General features: G+C 39.9%; 1 protein-coding gene across 5 annotated transcripts in view; it reads left to right on the top strand.

Moving 5' to 3' along the window:
- The window catches only part of NAALADL2 (N-acetylated alpha-linked acidic dipeptidase like 2), an 828,713-nt gene that overhangs the window by 645,455 nt on the left and 157,222 nt on the right, over positions 1–26,036 (top strand). For all 5 annotated transcript variants that reach the window (XM_058187422.1, XM_058187420.1, XM_058187421.1 and 2 more), the window contains one exon: positions 25,575–25,670. In XM_058187422.1, the coding sequence (XP_058043405.1) occupies positions 25,575–25,670 (96 nt within the window). The remainder of the gene's footprint in view (positions 1–25,574; positions 25,671–26,036) is intronic.

Raw genomic sequence — 26,036 nt, forward strand, 5'->3', positions numbered from 1 at the left:
TCAACCAGCTGAAGGTACTGTAGTTTGGTGCTCTGCCAAGCAAATTCTCAAAGACATTCTTGAATGCTTTCCAGACTATTTTTTCTGGCCCCACTAACAGCTTCTTGAACTGCTTATCAATGACAATATATCTGATCTGTGGACCCACAAAAAATGCCTTCCTGATCAAGATCACGTGAAGTAAAGTAATACCACTTTATAATGCCTTGGTAAGGCCACACTTGGAATATTGCATTCAGTTTTGGTTGCCACGATGTAAAAAAGATGTTGAGACTCTAGAAAGAGTGTAGAGAAAAGCAACAAAGATGATTAGGAGACTGGAGGCTAAAACTTATGAAGAACGGTTGCAGGAACTAGGTATGTCTAGTTTAATGAAAAGAAGGACTAGAGGAGCCATGATAGCAGTATTCTGATATCTCAGGGGTTGCCACAAAGAAGAGGGAGTCAAGCTATTTTCCAAAGCACCTGAGAGTAGAACGAGAAGCAATGGGTGGAAACTAATCAAGAAGAGAAGCAACTTAGAATTAAGGAGAAATTTCCTGACAGTTAGAACAATTAATGTGGAACAACTTGCCTGCAGAAGTTGTGAATGTTCCAACTGAAGTGGTGTAGGATTTCCTGCCTGGGCAGAGGGTTGGACCATAAGACCTCCAAGGTCCCTTCCAACTCTGTTGTTGTTGTTGTTGTTGTTATCTTGGTATCAGTTTTTTTTGGAACATCTGTCTCAAATAATGAACACTTTCACCTTCCCTGCTTATCACTTTCACAAAATTTTTCATCAATCCACGTTTTATGTGAAGTGGAGGCAAAAATATCTTTGTTGGGTCAACAAGTGATTTGTGTGTCATATTTTCATTCCTAGAACCAAATTCTTTTAGAGTGGCTAATCTTTTTTTTATATGATGTGATTCACTTGCACAGTTATCCCATTCAGATATGTAACAACAGTACTTGGTGTATGCAAGCTGCATTCCAAATGGCAGAGCCAAAACTCCATTGATGTTCCAGTTGTAATTGGTTAATGGATGTAGTTTTTTTTATTATTTTTTATTTATTTATTTATTTTTTGTCACAACATCATACAAAAAGATTATATAGTATATACACATATAAACATATATAGGAAGAAGAAAAGAAAAACAATAGGACAGGAACGGTAGGCACATTTGTGCGCTTATGCACGCCCCTTATGGTCCTCTTAGGAATGGGGTGAGGTCAATAGTAGAAAGTTTTTGGTTAAAGCTATTAGGATTATGGGAAGAGACCACAGAGTCAGGTAAAGTATTCCAAGCACTGATGATTCTGTTGCAGAAGTCATATTTTCTGCAATCTAGATTAAAGCGGTTTACATTAAGTTTAAATCTATTGGTTGCCCTTGTATTATTGCAATTAAAGCTGAAGTAGTCTTTGACAGGAAGGACATTACAATAGATGATTCTGTGAGTTAAACTTAGGTCTTGTCGAAGGCGACGGAGTTCCAAGTTTTCTAAGCCTAGGATTTCAAGTCTGGTGGGATAAGGTATTTTGTTGTTTTCAGAGGAATGGAGAACTCTTCTTGTAAAATATTTCTGGACACGTTCAATTGTATTGATGTCAGAGATGTGGTGAGGGTTCCAAACAGGTGAGCTGTATTCTAGAATTGGTCTAGCAAATGTTTTATATGCTCTGGTTAGTAGTGTGGTGTTTTTGGAAAAGAAGCTACGCAAAATTAGGTTTACAACTCTTAGAGCTTTTTTTGCTATGTAGTTGCAGTGGGCTTTGGCACTTAGATCATTTGACATGAAAACTCCAAGGTCTTTAACGGATGGGGTCATCTGTAAGGTAATGTCCATCTAGTATGTACTTAGTTTTAGAGTTCTTTTTCCTATATGTAAGACTGAGCATTTGCTGGTTGAAATTTGGAGCTGCCAATTTTAGACCAAGCGGTTAGATGGTCAAGGTCGTTTTGAATGATAGAAGTGTTGTCTGTGGTGTTAAATAGTTTGACATCGTCAGCAAAGAGAACACAATTACTTGAGATATGGTCACAAAGATCATTAATGTATAGAATAAAGAGTGTTGGTCCAAGGCGCTGCCTTGAGGAACGCCACTCTTGACAGGAACAGGATTTGATAAAGCATTGCCAATTTTGACCACTTGTTGTCTGTTAGACAGAAAAGCAGATATCCATTTGTGGAGGGGTCCTGAGATGCCATAGGATGTTAGTTTAAGGAGAAGTTTATCGTGTACTACTGAGTCAAAAGCTTTGCAGAAGTCTATGTAGATTGCATCTATTGATTTGCCTTGATCTAGATTTGAAGTCCATATGTTTTTGCAGTGGAGAAGTTGTAAGTTACATGATAACTTGTCCAGAAACCAAATTGTTTGTTGGAGAGTAGGTTGTTAGTTTCTAAGTGTGAGGTAATGGATTGATTGATGATAGATTCCATGACTTTGCAGGTGACGCAGCAAAGGGAGATCGGTCTGTAGTTTTCGACTAAGCTGGGGTCTCCTTTTTTGAAGATGGGGATGACTGTGGCTAGTGACCAAAGTTTGGGAAGAGAACTGGTAGTGAAAGCTTTATCAAAGATAATACTTAGGGGTTCAGCTATATTAATGGAAAGTTTTTAAGAAATATGCACATAGACCATCAGGTCCAATAGAAAGCGATGGTTTTAAGTTGTGAAGAGCTTTACCAACGTTGTCTTCTGTGAAATCTATATGAGTTAAATCATCATAGTCATTGCTGGTTCGTTTGTGGAATGTTGGATATGTGTTATCGGAGTTAACAAAAACTGAGCCAAAGAAAATGTTGAAGAGGTTTGCTTTGACTGTTTCGTCATTGCATTCTTTGTTGTTAGAATCTTTTAGTGGTGGGATGGATCTTGAATCTTTAAGTTTACTGTTGACAAAATTATAAAAGGCACGATTGGAATTTGTGCGTAGAAGGTTTTCTTCTTGCTTGGTGTGGTAATTTGTGCATTCAGTTTTAATTTGGTTGCATATGTTTCTGTAACGGTTTCTGAAGTTTGTAACATAGCCTTTTTTGTTTCTTTTCAGAGGATTTTTTTGATTGAAGCTTTTTATTGATATGGGTAGTTTGTTTTCTTGGACATGGTAGTCATTCGTGGTACATATAATTTAATGACTCTATTGATTTCAAGTAGGAAGATTCTATAGAGGTCATCAGCGGTTATGCAGGTTGCAAACAGATTTTGCCAGTTCAGAAGTGAAAGATCGTTGTTTATAAGGTCGTAATTGGCTTTCTTGAAGTTGTAGTTGGGAGTTCTGGTGTTATGACGATTTAAGTATGGACGTATATTGAGACGAAAATCAATCATGCAGTGGTCACTGTTTGAAAAAGGTTCTTTAATTTGTAGTCCGTAAATTGAGTTTGGATTGTTGCAGAAGATGAGGTCAAGGCAGTTGTTGAGTCTTGTATTGTTAGTTACAAGTTGTTCAAGACCTAGGTTTGTAACAGCGTTGTATAGTGTAGTATGGATTGGGTCAGTTGAACATTCATTGGTTGTCCAGTTAATGAGAGGTAGATTTAAGTCACCCAGGAAGATAAGAGGGTATGGGCAAGAGGTAGTCCATGTTAGCATTGAGGTTAGCATATTTGCGTGGGTAATGTCATAGTCGGGGGCTCTGTAGCATAGTAAGAATCGAAGAGTAGTGTCAAGGGATAGGTCGCATACTATAGTTTCAGGAAGAGAGTTTATGTGCTACTTGGATATTTTTAGATTCAGTGTCTTTTGTAAAGATAGCCACTCCACCACCTCTTGGTTTTCCCGATCTGATCGATAGACTTGATATTCTTTGTTTGAGATAATGGAGTCAGGAAGGATGAATTCAGCCATGTTTCACAAACAAAAATGATATCAAATGTGCCACTGTTTAATAAGAGGATAAATTCAGGTAATTTGTTGACTATGCTTCTTGCATTTATCAATTTGCATTTGAGATCTGATATGATTGGTGTTGAAGAGGTAAGGGGCATGCATACCTAGTTTTGGGTGTTAGTAGGTTGGGGGTTGTGGACAATAGATGGTTGTATAGATGGTTGGATGGTAGTTTGGGTGTTTGGATGGATGGTTGTTTGGATGGCTGGTTGGGTGGATTGTTGGGTGGCTGTTTGGGTGGCTGGTTGGATGGCTGTTTGGATGGCTGCTTGGATGGCTGCTTGGATGGCTGTTTGGATGGTTGGTTGGATGGTTGGTTGGATGGTTGGTTGGATGGCTGGTTGGATTGTTGGTTGGATGGCTGTTGGTTGGATAGCTGGTAAGATGGTTGGTTGAATGGGAGGTAGGGGGATGGGTACTTGATTGAATACTGGGATGGCTGGTTGATTGTTATGGGTGATGGGGGGTTTGGAGGTGATTTTTTGATTGCAGGTTTTATTTTTTATGCAATCAGCATGGTAGTCGATGTATAGGTTGGATTCACCATTGTCTTGTCTTCTTTTAAGTTCTGTGCGAAGTTCACGAGAGCGTATCCTTTGTAGAAAGGATAGGTCAGGACGTGATCTAAATTTACTGTAGGTAGGGTTGGATTTAGCAATTGAGTTTATAGTATTTATGAATTTGCGTTTACTGTCCTCATTAGTGCATATAACTCTACAAAATCTTGGTTCAGCAACAGTTTCATCTTTTTGTATGTTTCTTTCATGTGTGCAGCACAGCCAACAGGTATTAAAAATGTACCTGTACATTGCCATTTTGTAAGAACAAAAGATTTCTATAAATGGGTATGTGATAGGTAAAATTACAGGTCTATAAGATACACTCAAAAACGTTCAGGAAGCAAAATCTTTGTTGTCCAGTGTAGCCTTTTAAATAAATCAATAGGGATGCTCAGCCCTCTTTTAAAAAAATAGTTAATTAGTTTTGTTATTTGTTTATTTTGCTACTCGGGTTGATGGTCTTGCTAAGTGTAAATTGTATTTCTAGAAGCCTTGTGATTTCATGCTGGTTTTTGGCATAAATATTTGGTTTCTGCTAGGGCTTATGCTAGCCACAGGGACATGGTGGCTTAGTGTCTAAGACACTGAGCTTGTCGGTCGAAAGGTCGGCAGTTCAGTGGTTCGAATCCCTAGTGCTGCGTAACAGTGTGAGCTTCCATTATTTGTTCCGGCTTCTGCCAACCTAGCAGTTTGAAAGCACGTAAAAAATGCAAGTAGAAAAATAGGGACCACCTTTGGTGGGAATTCGGTGCACCTTTGACATTTAGTCATGCCAGCCATATGACCATGGAGACATCTTCGGACAGTGCTGGATCTTCGGCTTTGAAACAGAGATGAGCACCGTCCCCTAGAGTTGGGAATAATTAGCACATATGTGCGAGGGGAATCTTTACCTTTATGCTAGCCACAGATTGAAATGATGATGATAGTGATATTGATATATTTTTTTTGCCAGGGCAGTTCATGGTGACTTTTTGTTGGCCTGCAAAAAAACCTGCTTAAAAAAGAACGGTTCTTATTTCTGTATAATGTAAACGGGGGGAAAAAAATCTTTTTGCATTAGTGAATAAACAATCCATTTAGGGCATATATCCTTTTCTCTCCGGAAAAGGATATATTTTATTTTATTACTGCCCTTCCTTGTTGCAAAAAGTAAAGGGGAAATGAATTCCAGAGAAATAAACAACAACAAACTTACATGAGCACAAAGGATAAGGACATTTCAGTGACTATAAAGATAAGAATAGTTAAAGCTGTAGCCTTTCTAGGGGGATTATACGCCTGTGAAAGTTGCATACTGAAGAAACTGACATCTCTGAATTATAGATCTGAAGATGCTTACTAAGAGCACCATGAAACGCAAGAAGAATCCATCAGTGAGTCCGGGAATAAATAAAGAGTGCCTGTACTCTGGAAGCAATGTTCAGCAAAAAGAAAATAATATATTTGCGGCATACAATCAGGAACAAAGCAAAACGATGAAATGTGTATGGTGATGTCACAGTGCAAGTATAAACGTTTTCACTGTCGCACTGTGATGCACATTTCATATTTCCTCCCCTCACAGCCTGTGTTTATATCAATGATCTTATGGGGTAATATTAACCTTTGGCAAGGTTAATAATAGAATTAGAAGTGACTTTGGAGGTCTTCTAATCCAACTCCCTGCTGAAACAGGAAACCTTGTACCATTTCAGCCAAAGGGTTGTCCAACCTCTTGTATTGGAGCACCTACAATTTCTGGGGGCAAGCCTTTCCACTGATTAATTGTTCTAACTGCTAGGAATTTTCTCCTTAGTTCTAGGTTGGTTCTCTCCTTGATTAGTTTCAGTCTGCTGCTTCTTGTCCTGCCTTCGGAGAATGGGTTGACTCCCCTCTTCTTTGTGGCAACCCTTTAGATATTGGAACACTGCTATCACATCACTCCTACTCCTTCTTTTATTATTATTATTTTTATTATTTATTAAATTTTTATACCGCCCTTCTCCCGAAGGACTCAGGGCGGTGTACAGCCAGAAATAAAATACAAGATATGTACAATTAAAACAAATTAAAACATAGCAAAATTACAAAAATGGCTAATAATTAAAATTTAAATTTAAAATATTTAAGAATATTAATAAAACCCCAATGTAAAATCAAGCTATTATGCCAGTCCCGCTTGAGTAAATAAGTATGTTTTTAGCTCACGACGGAAGGTCCGAAGATCAGGCACTTGACGTAGGCCGGGGGGGGATGTTTCATTAAACATTGGGCTGGATCCAAGAAATTACTAAAATATCCTTGGGGAGACTATGGATTGTTGTTGGAGATGGCTCTCCAACAGTGTTGGCGAACCTTTTCGGCACCGAGTGCCGAAACGGGAGCGGCGCGCATAAGGGGAGCATTGGAAACCGGAAGAAGAGCTCCCTGGCGCGCATGCAGACAAGCGTTGGAAACCAGAGGAGCAGTTTCCTGGTGTGCATGCGCGCACTGGGAAGCTAAGCTTCCAGTTTCTGGTATGCTCATGAGTGCCAGTTACCTGGTCTTCCAATTTCTGGCACGCATGTGCATGTAAAGACCAGCTGGCCAGCATGCATGTGTGCGCTGGAAACCAGAAGCTCAGTTTCCCGGCATGTGCATGCACACCAGGTAGCTGCCCTTCTGCTTTCTGGCGCTCCCCCACATGCGTCCCATAGGTTCGCCTACTCTAGTTCAAGCTTGATATTCTTAAACTGCATCACATTTTTGTAGTTTTGCTTGCATGAATGCATCCCGAACGTTTGTTTTCATTCCTACTCACTGAAAATTTGCCTGCAGGCAAATTGTCTTCCAAGTGAGATCAGATGGTTGATCTTCCAATCAGATATAATGTGATGTAGTCACAAAGATATTAGAGTGGGAATGGAAACAACTAGCAGCCTAGGTAATTTTGGCCAAATCAACTTCACAGAGTTGTTGTTGTGAAGGTAAAATAAAAGTAAACCCCCATGTGTCATAACTTAAAATGCTGAAAGAAAGGCAGGGTAAAAGTGTTAATGGTCACTATCATTACTGCCTAAATTTAAGGCATGTATTTTTCAGCCAAAATCTTCTTTTGAAACACATTACAATAAGGAAAATAGAGTGAAGAGTTAGTGTACTGCATACATGAGGTTTTAAAGCTTTATTGTGTAATGATTTATTTTTTGGCCTTGTGGGATTTGGTAATAGAGTTCAGAGACAGCAGGAGCTGCAGGTGGACTTGGCAATGAAGCTAAATCTACAAATGTTCACCTGGTGATTTGCAGAGTTTGGTATTCCAAAATGCATTCATCAAAAGGATTTAGGGTATTTCAAAAGGTTTCAACAAAACCCAATGAGTTTTAATACCTTACATGGTTACTGGGTAAGGTTCTGGCCAGGGGTGGTATTCACTTATCTTTGCTACCGCAAATGTGAACATGCATGCAGAGTGTTAAAAAGGGGATGAGATGACATCCGCGTGAGTGGAAAGAGCCTCCTGCATCCGCCACTACTGGTTCACTGAATACCACCACTGGTCCTGGCACAATATCAGGTAGTCCTCAACTTACAACCACAATTGAGTCCAAAATTTCTGTTGTTAAGTGAAAAAGTTAAGAGGATTCTGCCCCATTTTACGAGCTTTCTTGCCACAGTTGTTAAGTGAATCCCTGCAATTGTTAAATTAGTAACACAGTTGTTAAGTGAATCTAGGTTCCCCATTGACTTTGCTTTTCAGGAGGTCGCAAAAAGGGATTACATGACCCCAGGACACTGCAACCATCATAAATCTGAGTCAGTTGCCAAGTATTTGAATTTTAGTCGTGTGACCATGGGGATACTGCAACAGTCGTAAGTGTGAAAAATGGTCATAAGTCACTTTTTTTCAGTGCCATTGTAACTTTGAACGGTCCCTAAATGAACTGTTGCAAGTCAAGGACTACCTGTATTATTTTCAATTATTAAAATAGTATTATTATGTACACACCAATGTGAAATCACACCTGACATTTCTTTATCTGGTGTTGACCTTCAGATGCGTTTAGTTTTCCCCAAGCACTTAGGCAGTCATAATGTATCCGTGTACTTTATGTGCAGATCCAAGCAGTGTGGCCTTTTGTCACTGAGAGGTGACAATTTTGTCAATGTGTAGATTTTCTGTCCAAGATTATTTTTTTTTTGATTTGCCAGTAAAAAGTGTTGATAACTCTGAGATCACCAGGATCGGTTCCAGGGGTGAGTACCACTTACTTTTACTACCGGTTCGCAAGGGGAGCATGCGCGCACACTTGCTTCGCTCGCACACGCTTCTGCACATGTGCAGAAGCTTCTGCGCATGTACAGATCACCCATGATGATGTCGTGGTGGGTGGACGGAGCCTCCCACCGGTTTTACTACCGGTTCTATAGAACCGGACTGAACCGGGAGCAACCCACCACTGGTCATGTCATGTCATAATCTTCCATTTTTCGGAGCTTGAGACTTTATGATCTTGTTGTCATGGTTGGTCACACAGTCAGCCAGATGTTCAGACTGGATTTAGCATTTTTATCCACCTATCAGGCCCTTCCCAAGGAACTGCAATAAGCAGATATTGATGTTTGATGATGTTAAAGGTACTGTTGTGTGATATTACTGTTCCACGTAAAGCTCCCTTTTGCAATTTATTAATGGTGAAATTTTCAATACCAGTGGTGTTCAAATGGTATTCCAGTTGTTTTGGGATTGCACCTATTACTCTTGGTATTACCTTTGCCTTCTTTTGACACAGTTGTTCTATTTCTATTTGCAGGCCTTTGTATTTTATTAACTTCTCCAGTTCTCTTCTGTTCTGCTGTTTACCTGTTGTTGCTAAGTGCAAAATTAAAATTGTAAGTCATAGTCATGTGTCATTTTACTTAAGTTCCATGGTGATTTGCTTAATGACTGGAGGGAAGTGAGGTCATAAGGGCCACTGTGGCTCAGACTGGTAAGACAGTCTGTTATTAACACAGCTGCCTGCAATTACTGCAGGTTCTGGTCCCACCAGGCCCAAGGTTGACTCAGCCTTCCATCCTTTATAAGGTAGGTAAAATGAGGACCCAGATTGTTGGGGGCAATAAGTTGACTTTGTATATAAATATACAAATAGGATGAAGACTATTGCTAACATAGTGTAAGCCGCCCTGAGTCTTCGGAGAAGGGCGGGATATAAATGCAAATAAAAAAAAAAAAAGCCCATCACAGTCACATAATTATTCACTTAGTGACCTCTCCACTTAGCAACAGAGTTACTAACCCTAAATGTGATTGCTATGTAATTTATTGTACTATAAAATCTATCGTCACATAGCATATTTAACTAAGACAGTGATGGCTAATCTTTTTTGGACTGAGTGCCCAAAGTGCATGCAGGCATGTGTGCACATGCGCCCAAACCCCCCAAAATGCACTCATGGCCCCCGTGCATGCTCCCCACCCTGCACATGTGTTCCACCCCCACACTTGCCCCGCCCCCTGCACATCCACAACAGATACTCAAAGACCAGCTGGTCGGCAGGAGGTGCACTTGCATGCATGGCGGAGCTGAATTGGGGCGACCGCTCATGTGCCCCCAGAGAGGGCACTGCATGCCACCTCTGCCACGCCTTGCCATAGGTTTGCCATCATGGAACTAGGGTAAACAATAGAAGATGCACATTAATTTTCCTTAAACTTCTATATGTGAGCATGCACATATATAATGTGGCTTTGGATGGGATGCAATCCTTTGCTGTTTAATTTTGTTTCAGTTGTTAAATATATTTTGCAAGCACAGGAACCAGATCAACGTATTGACCTGTGAGGTTCCTGAGCAAGACAGGGTAAAAAAAAACAAAAAAAACCCCCCAGCAAATAGGCTTGTACAGCATCCAAGGTTCAATTATTGTTAGTTCTGGATAATAGTTTAGCACCCTAGATAATAATTCAGTGTGTTCTGCAGGAAGAGACGGTTAGCTTAGTTTCTGGTTCAATGTATTTTGCAGAAAATAGGTTAACGCAGAAATCCAATTAATCATGGTATATGAACACGACTCAAAAGTCACAAGCGTTTTAAGGAAGAAAAAAAACAGTAGGAAGCAGGCGGTTGTGGTTAGTTTTTTGAAGGCACTTCTTAGGTGAACAAATGGAATGGAATGGAAATGTGAAAGTTTCAGAGAAATATTGCGCATTTAGTAAGTAATTAAAAACCGCTTGTCTTTTGCTGGATAAAGAGTTATTATTTATTTATTTCATGTGGCATACATTTGTCAGAGAGAGCTACATTTTACAGAGTAGTTCTGACAGCCTAATTGCTAGTTTGTTCAGTTTTGTAGCTGGGCGCTTATCCACAGTGTGCCCTGGGGTGTGAACTAATTTGCACCATCAGCTAGTGGCATTCAGATGGTGACGTCTTCTAGGGGCCTCTTCTGCTGATCTCAACTCATGTCTGGGTAAGTCAGCGCCAGCTCACATTCCTCATGCAGCTAGCCTTTCCCACCAGAGTGGTACCTCTTTATCTACTTGCAATAATGTTTTCCAAGTGCTGGGTGGGTCGGGCAGGAGATACAGGCAAGTGATGCAGTGGTGGGTTTCAAATTTTTTTACTACCAGTTCTATGTGTGTGGCTTGGTGGGCATGACAGGGGAAGGATACTGCAAAATCCCCATTTCCTCCCGATCAACTGGGACTTGGGAGGCAGAGAATAGACGTGGGTGGGGCCAGTCAGAATTTTTACTACCGGTTCGCCGAACTATTCAAAATTTCTATTACCAGTTCTCCAAACTACTCAAAATTTCCGCTACCAGTTCTCCAAACTACTCAAAATTTCTGCTAGCAGTTCTCCAGAACTGGTCAGAATCTGCTGAAACCCCCCTTTGAAGTGATGGGAGCTCACCCCATCCCACTGTGCTACTAGAGCTCAGCAGATTCAGCATCCTTAAGCCGCTGCACCACCACAGAGTTATTCCACTTGCAATGCAAGTCTTGCAATGGATAAAATCTACGACACTTCATTCAGTGAAGATGATGACACAACATGTGTTAACCCACCTTAATTAATTAACCCGCCTTGAAGATCATAGTGAAATGTGTATAAATTTTGTTTCCTTGATCTTATCCTGCTTTAATGTTAGAAATTTCCCCATTCCATCATTTTTGATATCAGGAGGACAGACCAGTGGTGGAATTCAACATTTTTACTACCAGTTCCGTGGGCCTGGCTTGGTGGGTGTGGCTTGGTGGGCATGACAGGAGAAGGATACTGCAAAATCACCATTCCCACCCCACTCCAGGGGAAGGATACTGCAAAATCCCCATTCCCTCCCCACTCCTGGGGGAAGGATATTACAAAATCCCCATTCCCTCCCCACTCCTGGGGGAAGGATATTACAAAATCCCCATTCCCACCTGATTCTGGGCCAGCCAGAGGTGGTATTTGCCGGTTTTTCAAACTGCTCAAAATTTCCACTACTGGTTCTCCAGAACCTGTCAGAATTTCACCCCAGGGTAAACCAAAGCATGCTTGCCTACTCTTGTTCTTGTCAATGGAGCCGTGCGGAAAGGCCCACAGTGATCTGACTTTTGATTTTAAAGTGTACTTCGTGCTCACATATTAAACTCCGTATATGTCGGAGTTTATTTTTTTTTTATACCCAGTGAGCAGCAGTTGTTTTTAACTAAAAACATCAGTACTACAGATGCATTTATATTAATAGGAGCTCTTAGCAAAGCTTGCCTTCCTTTTCTATGCAATTTTTGCAAAAAGATAAAGATTTCCCTGTCCAGTTGAGTCTGATTCTAGGGCATGGTGCTCATCTCCATTTCTTGGTCGAGGGAGCCAGTGTTTTCCAAAGACATCTTCCATGGTCATGTGGCCAGCATGGCTATAGAATAGATTAATAAAGTTGGAAGGGACCTTGGAGGTCTTCTAGTCTGACCCCCTGCTTAGGTATGAAACCTTACAGCACTTCAGAGAAATGGTTATCCAACATCTTCTTAAAATCTTCCAGTGTTGGAGCATTCACAACTTCTGCGGGCAAGTTGTTCGACTGATTAATTGTTCTAACTATCAGGAAATTTCTCCTTAGTTGTAGGTTGCTTCTCTCCTTGATTAGTTTCCACCCAGTGCTTCTTGTCCTACCCTCATGTGCTTTGGAGAAAAACTTCACTCCCTCTTCTTTGTGGCAGCCCCTGAGATATTGGAACACAGCTATCATGTTTCACCTAGTCCTTCTTTTATCAAACTAGACATACCCAGTTCCTGCAACCGTTCTTCATATGCTTTAGCCTCCAGTCCCCTAATCATCTTTCTTGCTCTTCTCTGCACCCTTTCTAGAGTCTCCAAATCTTTTTTATATCATGGCGACTAAAACAGAGTGCAGTATTCCAAGTGTGACCTTACCAAGGCATTTTAAAGTGGTATTAACTCTTCACATGATCTTGATTCTATCCCTCTGTTTAGGACTAGGACTAGGACTGTGTTGGCTTTTTTGACAGCTGCTGCGCACTACTGGCTCATATTTAAATGGTTGTCCACTAGGACTCCAAGATCCCTCTCACAGTTACTACTATTGAGCAAGGTACCATATATACTGTACCTGTGCATTTTGTTTTTCTTGCCTAAATGTAGAACCTTACTTTTTGCACCATTGAATTTCATGCTGTTGGATAGTGCCCAATGTTCAAGTCTTATACACTGATGGCACAAAGAACACTGTTATCTTCCCACCAAAGTGGCATCTATTAATCTACTCGCATTTGCATCCTTTCAAACTGCTAGATGGACAGGAGCTGGGACAGGAATGGGATCATGCCCCATTATCTGGAGTTCAGGTTTCAAACCCAGATTGTCAGCGTTCCATTTTACAAGCTCAGCATCTTTAATCACTGAGCCATTGTGAAATTTTTGTATCATTTCATTAATCTTAGCCTAACTTGCTATCCTTTCCTTTGCCGTGCTCTTGTTGAAGCTGTTTCTTATGAACAAGGCAAAGTGGGTGGTTCTGCTTGCAGGACTATGACATCTGTCAATGAATTCTTTGGATTTGCTGCTATCTGTCTTGCAGCCCTTCCGTGTTTCACTTCAGCTGTTAGGTGACAGGAGTTTATTTTCAGGCATTTGTTTGAAGGGAGAGAAGCATTGATCAATGTCAGCTGATATCAGTTTAGGAGCCCAGAAACAGGATGGAAAACCCTTGTCTTATCAGATAGATTAGATAATCTTCATATGTTGGGCAGGTTTTCAGTCTGCTATTAGCTGACTCTTGAGATATATTTAAAATAATCCCTGAAAGTTGGCAAACTGTCTGTAAGGAAAGTTGTATAAATTGAACTGTGCCACCACAATACACTTCAGGCTGCCTTCTGCGACAAGCAACTCTTTCCTTGATCACTCAACATTACGCCAATGTTCTGTGCTTGTGAAAAAATATTCAAGCAAAAGCAAAATTATGCATTAAGACTGAAGAGGCTCTCATTAACTAAACTGCTTTGGAATGGGGAAAAGCAGAGATTAATTTCATTCTTTCACTGTCTGAAATCCCAAGTAGAAGAATCTAGGGAAGGCTACATCTATTTGTCTGAATAGCTCCACTGTAATAGCTCTGCAATTGTTTATGTTGCCTGGATAAATAATAGAACCTCTTTGAATCATTATTTCTAAAAAATGGTTGCTTGGGATTAAATTATAAGAAATCTTGGAAGGGGCAATTCAAGTTGTAGGCAGTCTTTTAGTCAGTTGTTTGAATCACTGTACTATTTTTTGGAGCAATGTTTTTCCATTCAAGACAAAGTTTTCTATAAATGAGTATGTAGAAATAAGAACAAGACAAAACTTAATAGAAGCTTAGTGGATGCAGCTTTTGTGGGATGTCTGTGCTAATTAGGAAAATGTGATTTAATGTATAGAGTTGCTGCACTGTATGGCACTGAATTCTGGGCAACAACAACAGGGACTGAGATCTATCCATGCCATGGAAATGCAAATGCTCCGTTGGATATCGGGCATCTCCCTTCTTGACCACATCACAAATGACACCATTCAACATTTTGATGTAGCACCAATTATAGAGAAGATGAGAGAAGGTTGACTCCACTGGTATGGATATATCCAGAGAGCAGCACCTTTCACCATGGCCAAGACTATCTATCAACTAGAAGTCAATGACTGGCAACCTGCAGGTATCCAAAATAAAGATAGCAAGACCTAACAAGATATGCAAGCCATAGGTCTGCACCCTGGATTTGCAGCTGACTGTGCAAAGTGGCATTCAGTGATCTGAAAAGTGGACCCTATACCTGCAGGAATATGCTAGGAAGAAGAAGGAAGAAGGAGAAGGTGAAGGAGAAGGAGGAAAGAAGGAGGAGGAGGAGGAGAAAGAGGAGGAAGAGGAAGGAGGAAGGAGAAGGAGAAGAAGAAGGAGGAAAGAGGAAGAGGAGGAGGAAGGAGGAGGAGGAGTAAGACGAAAAAGAAAAAGAAGAAGAAGAAGAGGAGGAGGAGGAGGAGGAGGAGGAGGAGGAAGAGGAAGAGGAGGAGGAGAAAGAGGAAGGAGGAAGGAAAAGGAGGAAAGAGGAAGAGGAAGGAGGAAGAAGAAGAGGAGGAGGAGGAGGAGGAGGAAGAAGAAGAAGAAGAAGAAGAAGAAGAAGAAGAAGAAGAAGAAGAAGAAGAAGAAGAAGAAGAAGAAGAAGAAGAAGAAGAAGAAGAAGAAGTTTGCTGCATGTTCAGCCCATTATAGATCTAAAATGCAGGTTTAAACAATGGGATTATCAACAAATAATCTATCCATATTTTAATTCCTTCCATTCCATCATGTTTGATTCCTATTAATTCCCTGGACAGATCCCTGTAGCTTTCTTAACAAATGATTTTCAGAAGTAGTTTGCCATTGCCTCCTTCCTAGAGCTGAGAGAAAGTGATTGGCTCAAAGTTACCCAGCTGGCTTTGTGCCTAAGGCAGAACCAAAGCTAATAGTTTCTCAGTTTCTGGCTTGATGTCTTAACCACTACATCAAATTGGATCTCGTATCTATTTTAAGCTTCATCAAATAAACTAACAGGACTGAAATGATGACGCTTTATGGATTTGTTTATTGATAAGAGATGGGATATGGAAAGAAGAGAACATTTGTTGTAATTTAAGAGGAGGTGAAAAGTTACCAAATTGTTTATTCTTGTGATGAAAGTTGAAAACATGCTATCTATCAGCTTCGGAAGCCATATTAGGCCAGAAGCTTCCATGCTGCCATTTTATCATGTGTGGGAAAGTAGGAGGGAGGATTTAATAGAGGGGTTGTCTTTAGACATAATAGCATTCTTCCTGTCGGTCAAGGTCAGGCCGATCCTGCATCTGGAGAAAGAGTGGTCGGAGTGCTGTCTCGAGATGGGATGGTTGGCGATTGGAGCATATGATCAACTGAGGAGTGAGGGGATGGTTTGGGGGTTTTTGATTTACTGAGGGAAAACACAGACCTCTCAGATTCGGGTTTTCCTAGATGTGCCAGTTTACATATTCTAGTAAATAGAACTTTGAAAGATGCTTACTTCCGAGTTTTTACTTGGAGTTGGGTTTTTTCTGGAATGCTGACACTATCATTGTAAACTGCCCAGAGTGGGCTGTAAAGGCTACCACAATTCCTGGTGCAAAAATTATAAAAAGCATAGAGAGGGATTATATTTTTCCTTTGAATAAACTCCAGGATTTGATTTCTGGAAAAAATCAACAACATTTTTTGGCTGCCATTGTGAATGTTGAAAACAACTTGAAATCATATTGTTTGAGCATGTTTTTTGCCCTTAGTTGTTCTTGGTGGTTTATTATGCTACTTGTTTTACTTTTTTCTTTGTTTTCTTTGGATTGTTAGTTATTCATTAGGATCTGAGCAGGACATAAATATTACCAATAAATTAGCACTTAAGTTTTTGAAAGGCAAGTTAAAGTTCTACATGGACAATTATCTATTCAGTGCTGACAATTTGTCTGCATTTGTGACTAACCCAGCAATATTTTAGCTCTGATTTTTCTCATAAATAAATCAATTCAACCCACCAAGTCTTGACAAACATTTGAAATAAAGATGAATCATTACGATGACTCATCTCTGAGACAGCAGCATTATTCTAATAATGAATTATATTAGTGTTCTTTCCCCTGAAATATTACTTACATGCATACCACACATGCCCAGGAGTTGCAGAAGAAAAATAATTTTAAAGAATGTATAACCTCATTAATTCTTCTGATAATGATTAATTAGAAAACTTTCAAATATATCATGTTTCATGTTTCCGAGGAATATTGTTGGAGTCTTCCGAATGTTAAGTCTACCTAGTTACCAAACATCTTAAACATATGCTGATGTACAACTTGAATTGTTTTTTACATTGATACAAATCTGTATTTTGCCTGTTGTGTCCAAACAAATGCAGTGGAGAGCTCTTTCAAAAATTTTATTCACTACTTTGTTATCCTGATCACTCTCTCCCATTGTGAATTCAAATGAGGTCTCTGAGATTTAAGAGGAGAATTTGAGCACCTAATTAAACCCCAAAATGGACAGATTCCTACAAGATGGTCATGATGACCTTATGTATAGTGTGAATTTCCCTCAAAGAGAAAATGTTAGCAGAACAAACAAGGTATAAGAGTAAGTTTAGATCGGGGTGAAATGCTCCCGGTTCGGACCGGATTGCCTGATCCGGTAGCGATGGCGGCGGGTGGTTTGGAGAACCGGTATAAAAAATCCCTGGCCCCCACATGCCCAGCTGAGTCGCATGATCATCAGAGGTTTTTTTAAACTTTTAAAAGCATTTTTTCTTTTAAAAATGCTTTTGTTGTGACTCGTCCTCCCTCCTCTCCTCAGCAGGGACCCTCCCATCTCCAACCGGGCCTTTTATCAGACCTCAAAGGAACTTGGCAAGCTGCAGAGGCTTCATTGCCAAGTTTGTTACGGACTTCCTTGACTCGTTCGTCGGAGTGGGGGTGGGACACGACAGCTTTTAAAAGCAAAAAAAAAAGCCTCTGATGATCGCGTGGCTCAGCTGGGATCATCAGAAGCTTTTAAAAGCATTTGTTTTACAGCCTCTTCGGCCGAAAGGCGGAAAAGACTTAAAAGACTCTGACGATCCCATTGTCAAGGTTCCAGAAAAACCTCTTCTGCATAAAAAAACCTCAGAAGCCATTGTCTTTCAGAGTTCTTTACTAGCATGAGGAAACTGGCACACGATGAGTGAAATTCCAAAACTGAACTTCCGGATTCTTTTCCCAGTTATACAAACCCCAAGAGTCCCACCCCCCTTTGCTGGTCACATGGTCCCACGTTCTCCCAGTTCATTCGAATATCCTCCTGCCACTCCTCCTGCAGATGTGAACACCATCTGACCTTGACCGCTTGAAGAATGTTACCATACCCCTCAACCCCCCTTCTTCCCCTCAGGGGAAAAATGTGGCAGCGTCTGGGAACCCTAAAGTCTAGTATGGTTTCCAGGCCTGACACCCATCTAAGTTTCCTGATAGTCAGAAGCTTTTTTTTTCTTTTAAAGGCAAAAAAATGCTTTTAAAAGTAAAAAAAAAAAGTTGGTTACACCCACCCAGTCACATTACACCCCCCCACCAAGCCACGCCCACAGAACTGATAGTAACAAATTTTACATTTCACCACTGATATAAATCAATATTAGAATCATATGTATAAGTGGTAAATTGAAGTAAGGGAGAAAAATAGATATAGAAATGTTCACTGCTGCAAAAATCCTGAAAAGAAGGAAATTGTAAAAAATTCTTTTTTAAAAAAACAAACCTGTTTAATAAAAATTATTATATATAAAAAAGAAATGTTGTTATTGCTTTGCTTAATGCACAAGGAGTCATTAAGGAGGCACAAGGAGATATTGTGCAATATCTAGTTTTTTTGTTTGTTTGTTTCTTTGTAAATTTCTCCTCTTCTCTTTAAAAAAACAACAACACAGTGGATAGGTGCAGGAAATACAAGAAGTGTTCTTTTGTTTTCAGATTTTTCAAGAGTTTACTAGAATGACCTGTGATGGCAAGGTGGAAGTCCGTTGTTATTTTGAAGAGTTTAGTGACATGTTTTGATTTCTCTTTCATACTAAAAACTATCTAAAAGTTTAGCTCTTATTCTGAACCAACCTATTTCCTTTTGTTTACTGGATAAAGGAGAAGTAAGGGAGCGGGAAATCTTCACATAGCTTCAAAGCTTTTCTCACTGTGACAGTCAAAGACATTCCCTTCCCTTCCCTTCCCTTCCCAGAGTTATGTAGCATGTTGTCATGATCGGATCTTGCAATCTCCTGACCATAAAAGAACGATGAGGTCATGGCTCCAGGTTTTGATAAAACACTTGGGGGTGTTGTTTATTGGGAGCTTTTGCATGAAACCTGGATACTGTGTAGAAATTGGTTACCCTTGGAGAATCTTGCTGTCATTATTAAGTTGCTCCAGGGAACCTGTAAGAGATTTGGGTATTATCTTGCTTGATATGTGTACTTTTTATGTTATGCTTTTAAATCTGTTTGCTTGAGCTAATAATTAAGCTTATTTGTTTGAGTATTCATTGTCTCTTTTATTTTACTTTATTAATTTATTCTCTTTTTATTTATTATATTATTTATTTGTAATTATATTATAATTACATTATATTATTATATTATATATATCTATTATATCATATATTATTATATAATATTATATATTATTATATTATATTATATATTATTATATTATATATTATATTATAATTACATTATATATTATATAAATAATATTTATATTATTATTTATTAGTGACACAAGGAATTTGTCTCCAGTACACTGAGTGCTTCTGTATTGGAGAGAAATTCCTTGTGTGTCTAACAACACTTGGCCAAATAAATAAAGTATATATCTCTGGATCCAAAATAACCAATTTCCTGGACACCTGATCACTGCCTTGACATTTGACAAAACAGTACTTCACTAAGGTAAGGAGGTGGGACAAAAAGTATAGATGATTGCAATATTTAAGTGAGCAAGGAGGAAATCATAGGAGTATTCGCTCTGGAAATATAGCATACAACTTCAAGGTGAAGGTCACCAATTATTCTTCATCTGGGATTTAGCAGGTAAGTGAGATTTTTCAGCACCAAGGACAGGGACTGACTATTCCAGTATGCAAACAGAAATGTGGAATACTTATCACTTATTTAAAAAACAAAAATGGAGTTTTCTTGAGAGAGAAGACATTGAGTTTCTGGAGAAACTTGTAGAATGTCCGTCTATTAAGCTTACCGTATTTTCGGCATATAAGACACTCTGGACTTATAAGACACACCTACCTTTTTGGGGGAGGAAAACAAGAAAAAAAACCCTGCCTTTACCTCCCAGCATCCATCCAGTATTCATCTGGCCCATTCATTGTGGTCCATTCACCGCTGCTGTGACCCATTTGCCATGGCCCGTTTGCCACCACTGCGGCCTGTTTGCCACAGCCCATTCACCACAGCCCATTCACCGCTGCCCATTTGCCGCTGCCCATTTGCCACTTCTGTTCACTACCGCCATGGCCCATTTGCCGTGGCCCATTCGGCATGGTCCATTCAGCACGGCTCATTTGCTGCCACCAATCTCCACTGCCTGGAACTGACTGAAAATGCAACGTGTGGAAGCCGAAAACAGCTGAAGGGTGGGGGCCGGTGGGTGGGTGGGGCTTTGGCAACATTCAATGTATAATACACACTGCAATTTCCACCCACTTTTTTTGGGGGGGGGAAGTGTGTCTTATACTCCAAAAAGTACGGTAGTTACTGAGTTAACACATTTTCTGGTGTTCTGAATCTGTCAAAACATTAAAAATCTGCAATATTAGAACACCATAGATCAGTGGTCCTCAATCTTTTCTTCATTGTAGACCCCAGGCCACCAAGACTTAACTCAAGGTTTAAATCATAACATTTCTTCAAGCCTTCGTGGACCCCCTGTGATGAAACCGCAGTTCCCCAGGGCTCCACGGACCAAAGGCTGAGCATCACTGCCATAGATCACATAGAAATCTAACCAAGGTTAATATAAAACCAGTTTAGCATGTTTCACAAATGTATGTATTAATAATGTGTTATAAATGAACCTCAGTCTAAGTAACCCTTTTGATATTCCAATTTATCATTCTATCACTCTCAGAAGTGAAGCAAAAGAAATTTCTCCCCATTTATACGCAGATCTTTAAAGACTTGTCAGTCAGTCTTAAGTCAAAAAGATACCCTAGAATTTTGAACGATTGATCCTATCAGATAAGTAAACTTTTTCAGAATGCCCAGTGGTGTGGATAATAGAAAAGACCAAAGTAATGGAGGGAAACATCAAGAAAGGGCTTAGAAATTAACTCCATTTTGAGAACATGGGTTTAACTAATGTTAAACCCCCCAAACTGGTGGGTAGTAGCTTGCATTATACATGACGCTTGGTGAGGTTGAAAGCCTACACAGACCTGTGCCAAAAGTATATTTCTCTTGAAATGTCACAATTGTCTAAACATGTTTAGTCAAGCTAGGCTCTTTATAAAGAAGAGATAAGATGCCTCAAGAAGGGGATATTTTTAAAAAACTTTTCTGTCTCTTTCAGCTAGCAAAACATAAAGCAATCAGAGCCCCAGGGTAGAGTCCAAGTTCTCAGAAGCAAGCAGGCACATTATGAGATGCCAGGCATGACAAATCAATCCTGTTAAATTTTCAAGCAGCATTAATATTACTTTTAAACCCCAAAGCTTTCATTTCTACACTTCACAGCAAAGTAAAGAGCTTTCTGGCAAGTAAAGAATGAATTAATCATCATTTTGACATTAATCATCCCCTAAATTCAGGTCTCAAGTAAATGTGAATATAAGGAGTTTAGCATCTGACAGCTGACTTTTGTCAGGAGACTTTTGGAAATGTGTTCCTCAAATACAGGTGCTTATTACAGAGGGACAATGTTCTTACTTTGGGAAGAACAATAAGCAGTCCGCCCAGCAAAATATATTCCCCTAAGCACTGGGAGTAGATTGATAACTGTGCATTTGAAGTTTGGTTTCATGCCAGTTCACTGTTGTTGTTTTTTTAATGGTTTAATCTGTTTATTTTTATAGATTTAAGGTGATTTTATGTGTTGTTTTAACTTTGATTGGGAGCCTCCCAGAGTAGGTTGGAAGATGGGTGGCTGTGTAAATGTTTTAAATAAATAAATAAATAAATAAATAAATAAATAAATAAATAAATAAATAAATAAATAAATAAATAAATAAATAAATAAATAAATAAATAAATAAATAAAGTAACAGTCTAGAAAAAGTGCAGAGAAGGGCAACCAGTATGATTAGGGAACTGGAGACTAAAACATATGAAGAATGGTTGCAGGAACTGGGCATGCCTACTCTAGTGAAGAGAAGGACCAGGGGAGACATGATAACCATCTTCCAAAACTTGAGGGGCTGCCACAGAGAGGAGGGGGTCAACCTATTTTCCAAGGCACCTGAAGGCCAGACAAGGAATAATGGATGGAAACTGACCAAAGAGAGATTCAACCTAGATATAAGGAGAACTTTTCTGACAGTGAAAACAATCAACCAATGGAACAGAAGTTGCCTTCGGAAGTTGCGGGAGCTTCATCACTGGAGGTTTTCAAAAAGAGATTGGACAGCCATCTGTCAGAAATGGTGTAGGGTCTCTTGCTTGGATGTCGGGCTGGACTAGATGACCTACAAGGTCCCTTCAACTCTGTTAATCTGTAATACCATAATCCGGTTCAACTACTATTAACCCTTCTTCTGATTGCAGTAAGTTATGAAAATGCACTGATTTCACATAGCATATATGGACCTTAAAGTGGAGAATTTTGTTGAATATTTATACACACACACAAACACATACACACACATCAAGAGAGAGTGGGCTTTGACCATTATGGCAATAAAAAAAGCATTGATCTGCTACATAGCTGCAATAAAAGGTCAGATTCTACACCGATTTTCATTAGAAAATCACTCTGAGATAAAACCGCTAATGTTATAATATTATACGCCCCCATCAGTATAAATCCAGAATGCTGGTTCAGATCCAGTCACTGTTTTTCTTTTTTTCTTTTAAAGATTTTGCCAAGCTAACAAAGCTTCAGAAGGTGGCCCCCAGAACATTGTTTCATGGGGAAGAAATTAGGCGTTTAATATCTACTTTTTAGTTTGAAAAGAAGTGAAGTTTCACACATGTAATAAACATGCATGTAGCTATCCCTAATGTGGAAAATGTAACCCATCAAAAGGAAATTTAATCAAATTGTTAATGCTGAATATTTCAACAGGATCATATTAAAAAACATGCTTTATATATATATCAGAGGTGGGTTTCAGCAGGTTCTGACCAGTTCAGGAGAACCGGTAGCAGAAATTTTGAGTAGTCGGAGAACCGGTAGTAAAAATTCTTACCGGCCCTGCCCCCATCTATTCTCTGCCACCCAAGTCCCAGCTGATTGGGAGGAAATGGGGATTTTGCAGTAACCTTCCCCTGGAGTGGGGTGGGAATGGAGATTTTACAGTATCCTTCCCCTGCCATGCCCACCAAGCCACGCCACACACATATATATGTATATACATACATACATACACACACACACACACACACACACACACACACACACACACACACACATATATGTATGTGTAAAGGTTTCCCTAGCACATATCGCCTGATATGTCAGTTGCGCCCCTTTCTGGATCGGGCTTCCTTATGCACGGTCGCTCATGCCCTTGTTACATCCCGCCTGGACTACTGTAATGCTCTCTACATGGGGCTCCCCTTGAAGGGTACCCGGAGACTCCAACTGGTCCAGAATGCGGCTGCGCGGGTGATAGAGGGAGCACTTTGTGGCTCCCGTGTAACACCCCTCCTGCGTAATCTGCACTGGCTCCCGGTGGTCTTCCGGGTTCACTTCAAGGTACTTGTTATCACCTTTAAAACACTCCATAGCCTAGGGCCGGGATATTTACGGGACCGCCTACTGCCACCATTAGTCTCTCACCGACCAGTGCGCTCTCACAGAGAGGGCCTCCTCCGGATACCGTCAGCTAAACAATGTCGGCTGGCGACCTCCAGGGGGAGGGCCTTCTCTGTGGGGGCCCCTACCCTCTGGAACGAGCTCCCTCTGGGGCTTCGTCAACTCCCCGATCTCAGGTCCTTCCGCCGCGAGCTGAAGACGTTGCTGTTTTGAAGAGCAGGACTAGCTTGAACGTAGTTTTAAATTGGGGTTTTTAAATCAGGGGTTTAAATGGGTTTTTAAATGGGTTTTAAATTTGTATTTAAAAGTTTTAAGGCATCAACTGTATACAAATATAATAAATAATAATAATAATAATAATATGTGTTAGTAATTCCCAACTCTAGGGGACAGTGCTCATCTCCATTTCAAAGCCAAAGAAATGCTCTCTTTGAGCGCTCTCCACAGACGTCTCCGTGGTCATGTAGCTGGCATGACTAAACCCCAAAGGCGCACGGAATGCTATTACCTTCCCACCAAAGGTGGTCCCTATTTTTCTCCTTGCATTTTTTACGTGCTTTTGAACTGCTAGGTTGGCAGAAGCTGGGACAAGTAATGGGAGCTCACCCTGTTACACGGCATTAGGAATTCAAACCACTGAATTGCCGACCTTTCGTGTACACATACACACCCATACACACCCATACACACACACGGCTGGAGAAGGTCTTAATCTTAAAGTTTATTTGTGAGTGAAATTAAGGAGATGAGTGCAAATGTAAAATTTTAATGAGATAAAACTATGAAGCCTCAGTAATTTAAGCTAGCTGTTCCAAGATCTTTATATGCATTAATATATGTATTAGGTTAGCTGTGTAAATAGATAATAATTTAGTGGGCTGAATTGATCTCCATTAGTTTTATTCAGATTTGCATTTATGTCTGCTTAAAACCAAGAAATATATATGGGTTTTGATGTTCTTCTTTCTGGCTGAATCGAATATTAATTTGATCCACGCTAAGCTCCTTTTGCATACTTTTTGCCCCTCAGTGGGGACACCTCTGCATCATCATCTTGCAGCTGTGTGCAACTACTAGTTGCAATCAAAATGTCCTGTTTTCCACCCTATATTTATCCTTTTGGGTATGTTTCAGTGGGCTTACATGGATAAAAAATATATTGAAGAAGGGAGGAGGAAGAGGAGAAGGAGTAGCAGAAGAAGCAGAAGAAGCAAAAATGAGGAGAAGGTGGAGGAGGAGAAGCAGGTGGTAGTGGTGGAGGAGGAGGAGATGGAAAAGGAGGAGGAGGAGAGGGGTGGAGGAGGAGGACTTTCTTTGAGCATGGAGCTGCTGCAGAAAGCTGCTTTGAGCACACCGCAACCTGAGGAACACTAATTGCATAATGTGTTCATTTAAGATCTGCGGTATCCTGTCTCCTGGGAATACATTACCTGCCACAAATGTTTCACCCTTTCCTCTCATACTTTGCAATTCTCTCAAGACCACCTTATCCTATCATGCGTGATTAATTGTGGGAAATCCCTTTGTTGATGCATGACTAATTATAGTTTTTATTCTATTGTTAGTTTAATTTGTTTCACTAGAGCAATCTTTTTTTAAAAAAACAACTTTCTTGATTGGTCTACAAATATTGTACCTAGGTATATAAACAAATAGACAATAATTACAATGCTTAGTTCAAACGCTCAGTGCTAAATACTGACCTGTTTACATTTTGAAAAAACCTACTAGATTACAAACTGGACCACAAATACTCTTCTGACTTTTGTGGCTCTGTTTGAACGGATGTAATCTCTGCTTTTCAGAATTTAGGATTATTAGTACAGATTGCTTTCTCCTTGAGATGGGAAGAATGCAACAAATGCATTTGACGAGTGACATGCAGACATGAAAATGGATGCCCTTGCAACAGGATCTTGTTTATTTGTTTTAAAAAGAAAAAAAATACAGTTCATTGTTTCTGAAACAGTGTGTTGAAACGAGTAAACTGGATCCCTGAAATGAAGTCTAATCATCAACACAATCTTTAAAAGAATTTGATATCCTTTAAACCGTAAGACAAAAGCCAATAAAGCTTCTAAGGAAGGAAATCAATATGAAGTCTTAAAGGTTTGTCTCTCTCTCTCCCTCTTACGCAGACACCAAGCTTTCTTTCTGAAGCTGTTTTTCCGGAGCTTTCGACAATATCCACAAAACTGAGTTCTTCCTTCCGCCTGCACGAATCCATCACTAAGGTAAAGGCGATTAAGATGTCTCATCTCGCGGAGATATAAGCATTTCTTTCATGGGAACCAATCATGAATGAATAATTCACTGTTTTCAGAGGTGTTTGAAAGTATTTATTGATGAACCTGTACTGACAGTTTGATTGATGATTTAAACGCAGCCGCAGTATTATTCTGCACATGGTTCTTTTAAAAGAAAGTCCCACTGAACTCATGGGGCTAACTCCCAAGAAGGTAAGTATAAGATTCGAGGCTTAAGTCTTGTGTTTCAGGATTCAGAATAAGGAGGTTTCCAAATTCAGACATAACAGTATTTGTTCATTCGTTCACTGGAAGAGCAGCTGTAAGATTGTTTTTAACACATAAAGTCAATAC

Source organism: Ahaetulla prasina, chromosome 6 (assembly GCF_028640845.1).
Source record: "Ahaetulla prasina isolate Xishuangbanna chromosome 6, ASM2864084v1, whole genome shotgun sequence".
NCBI classification, from domain to species: domain Eukaryota; kingdom Metazoa; phylum Chordata; class Lepidosauria; order Squamata; family Colubridae; genus Ahaetulla; species Ahaetulla prasina.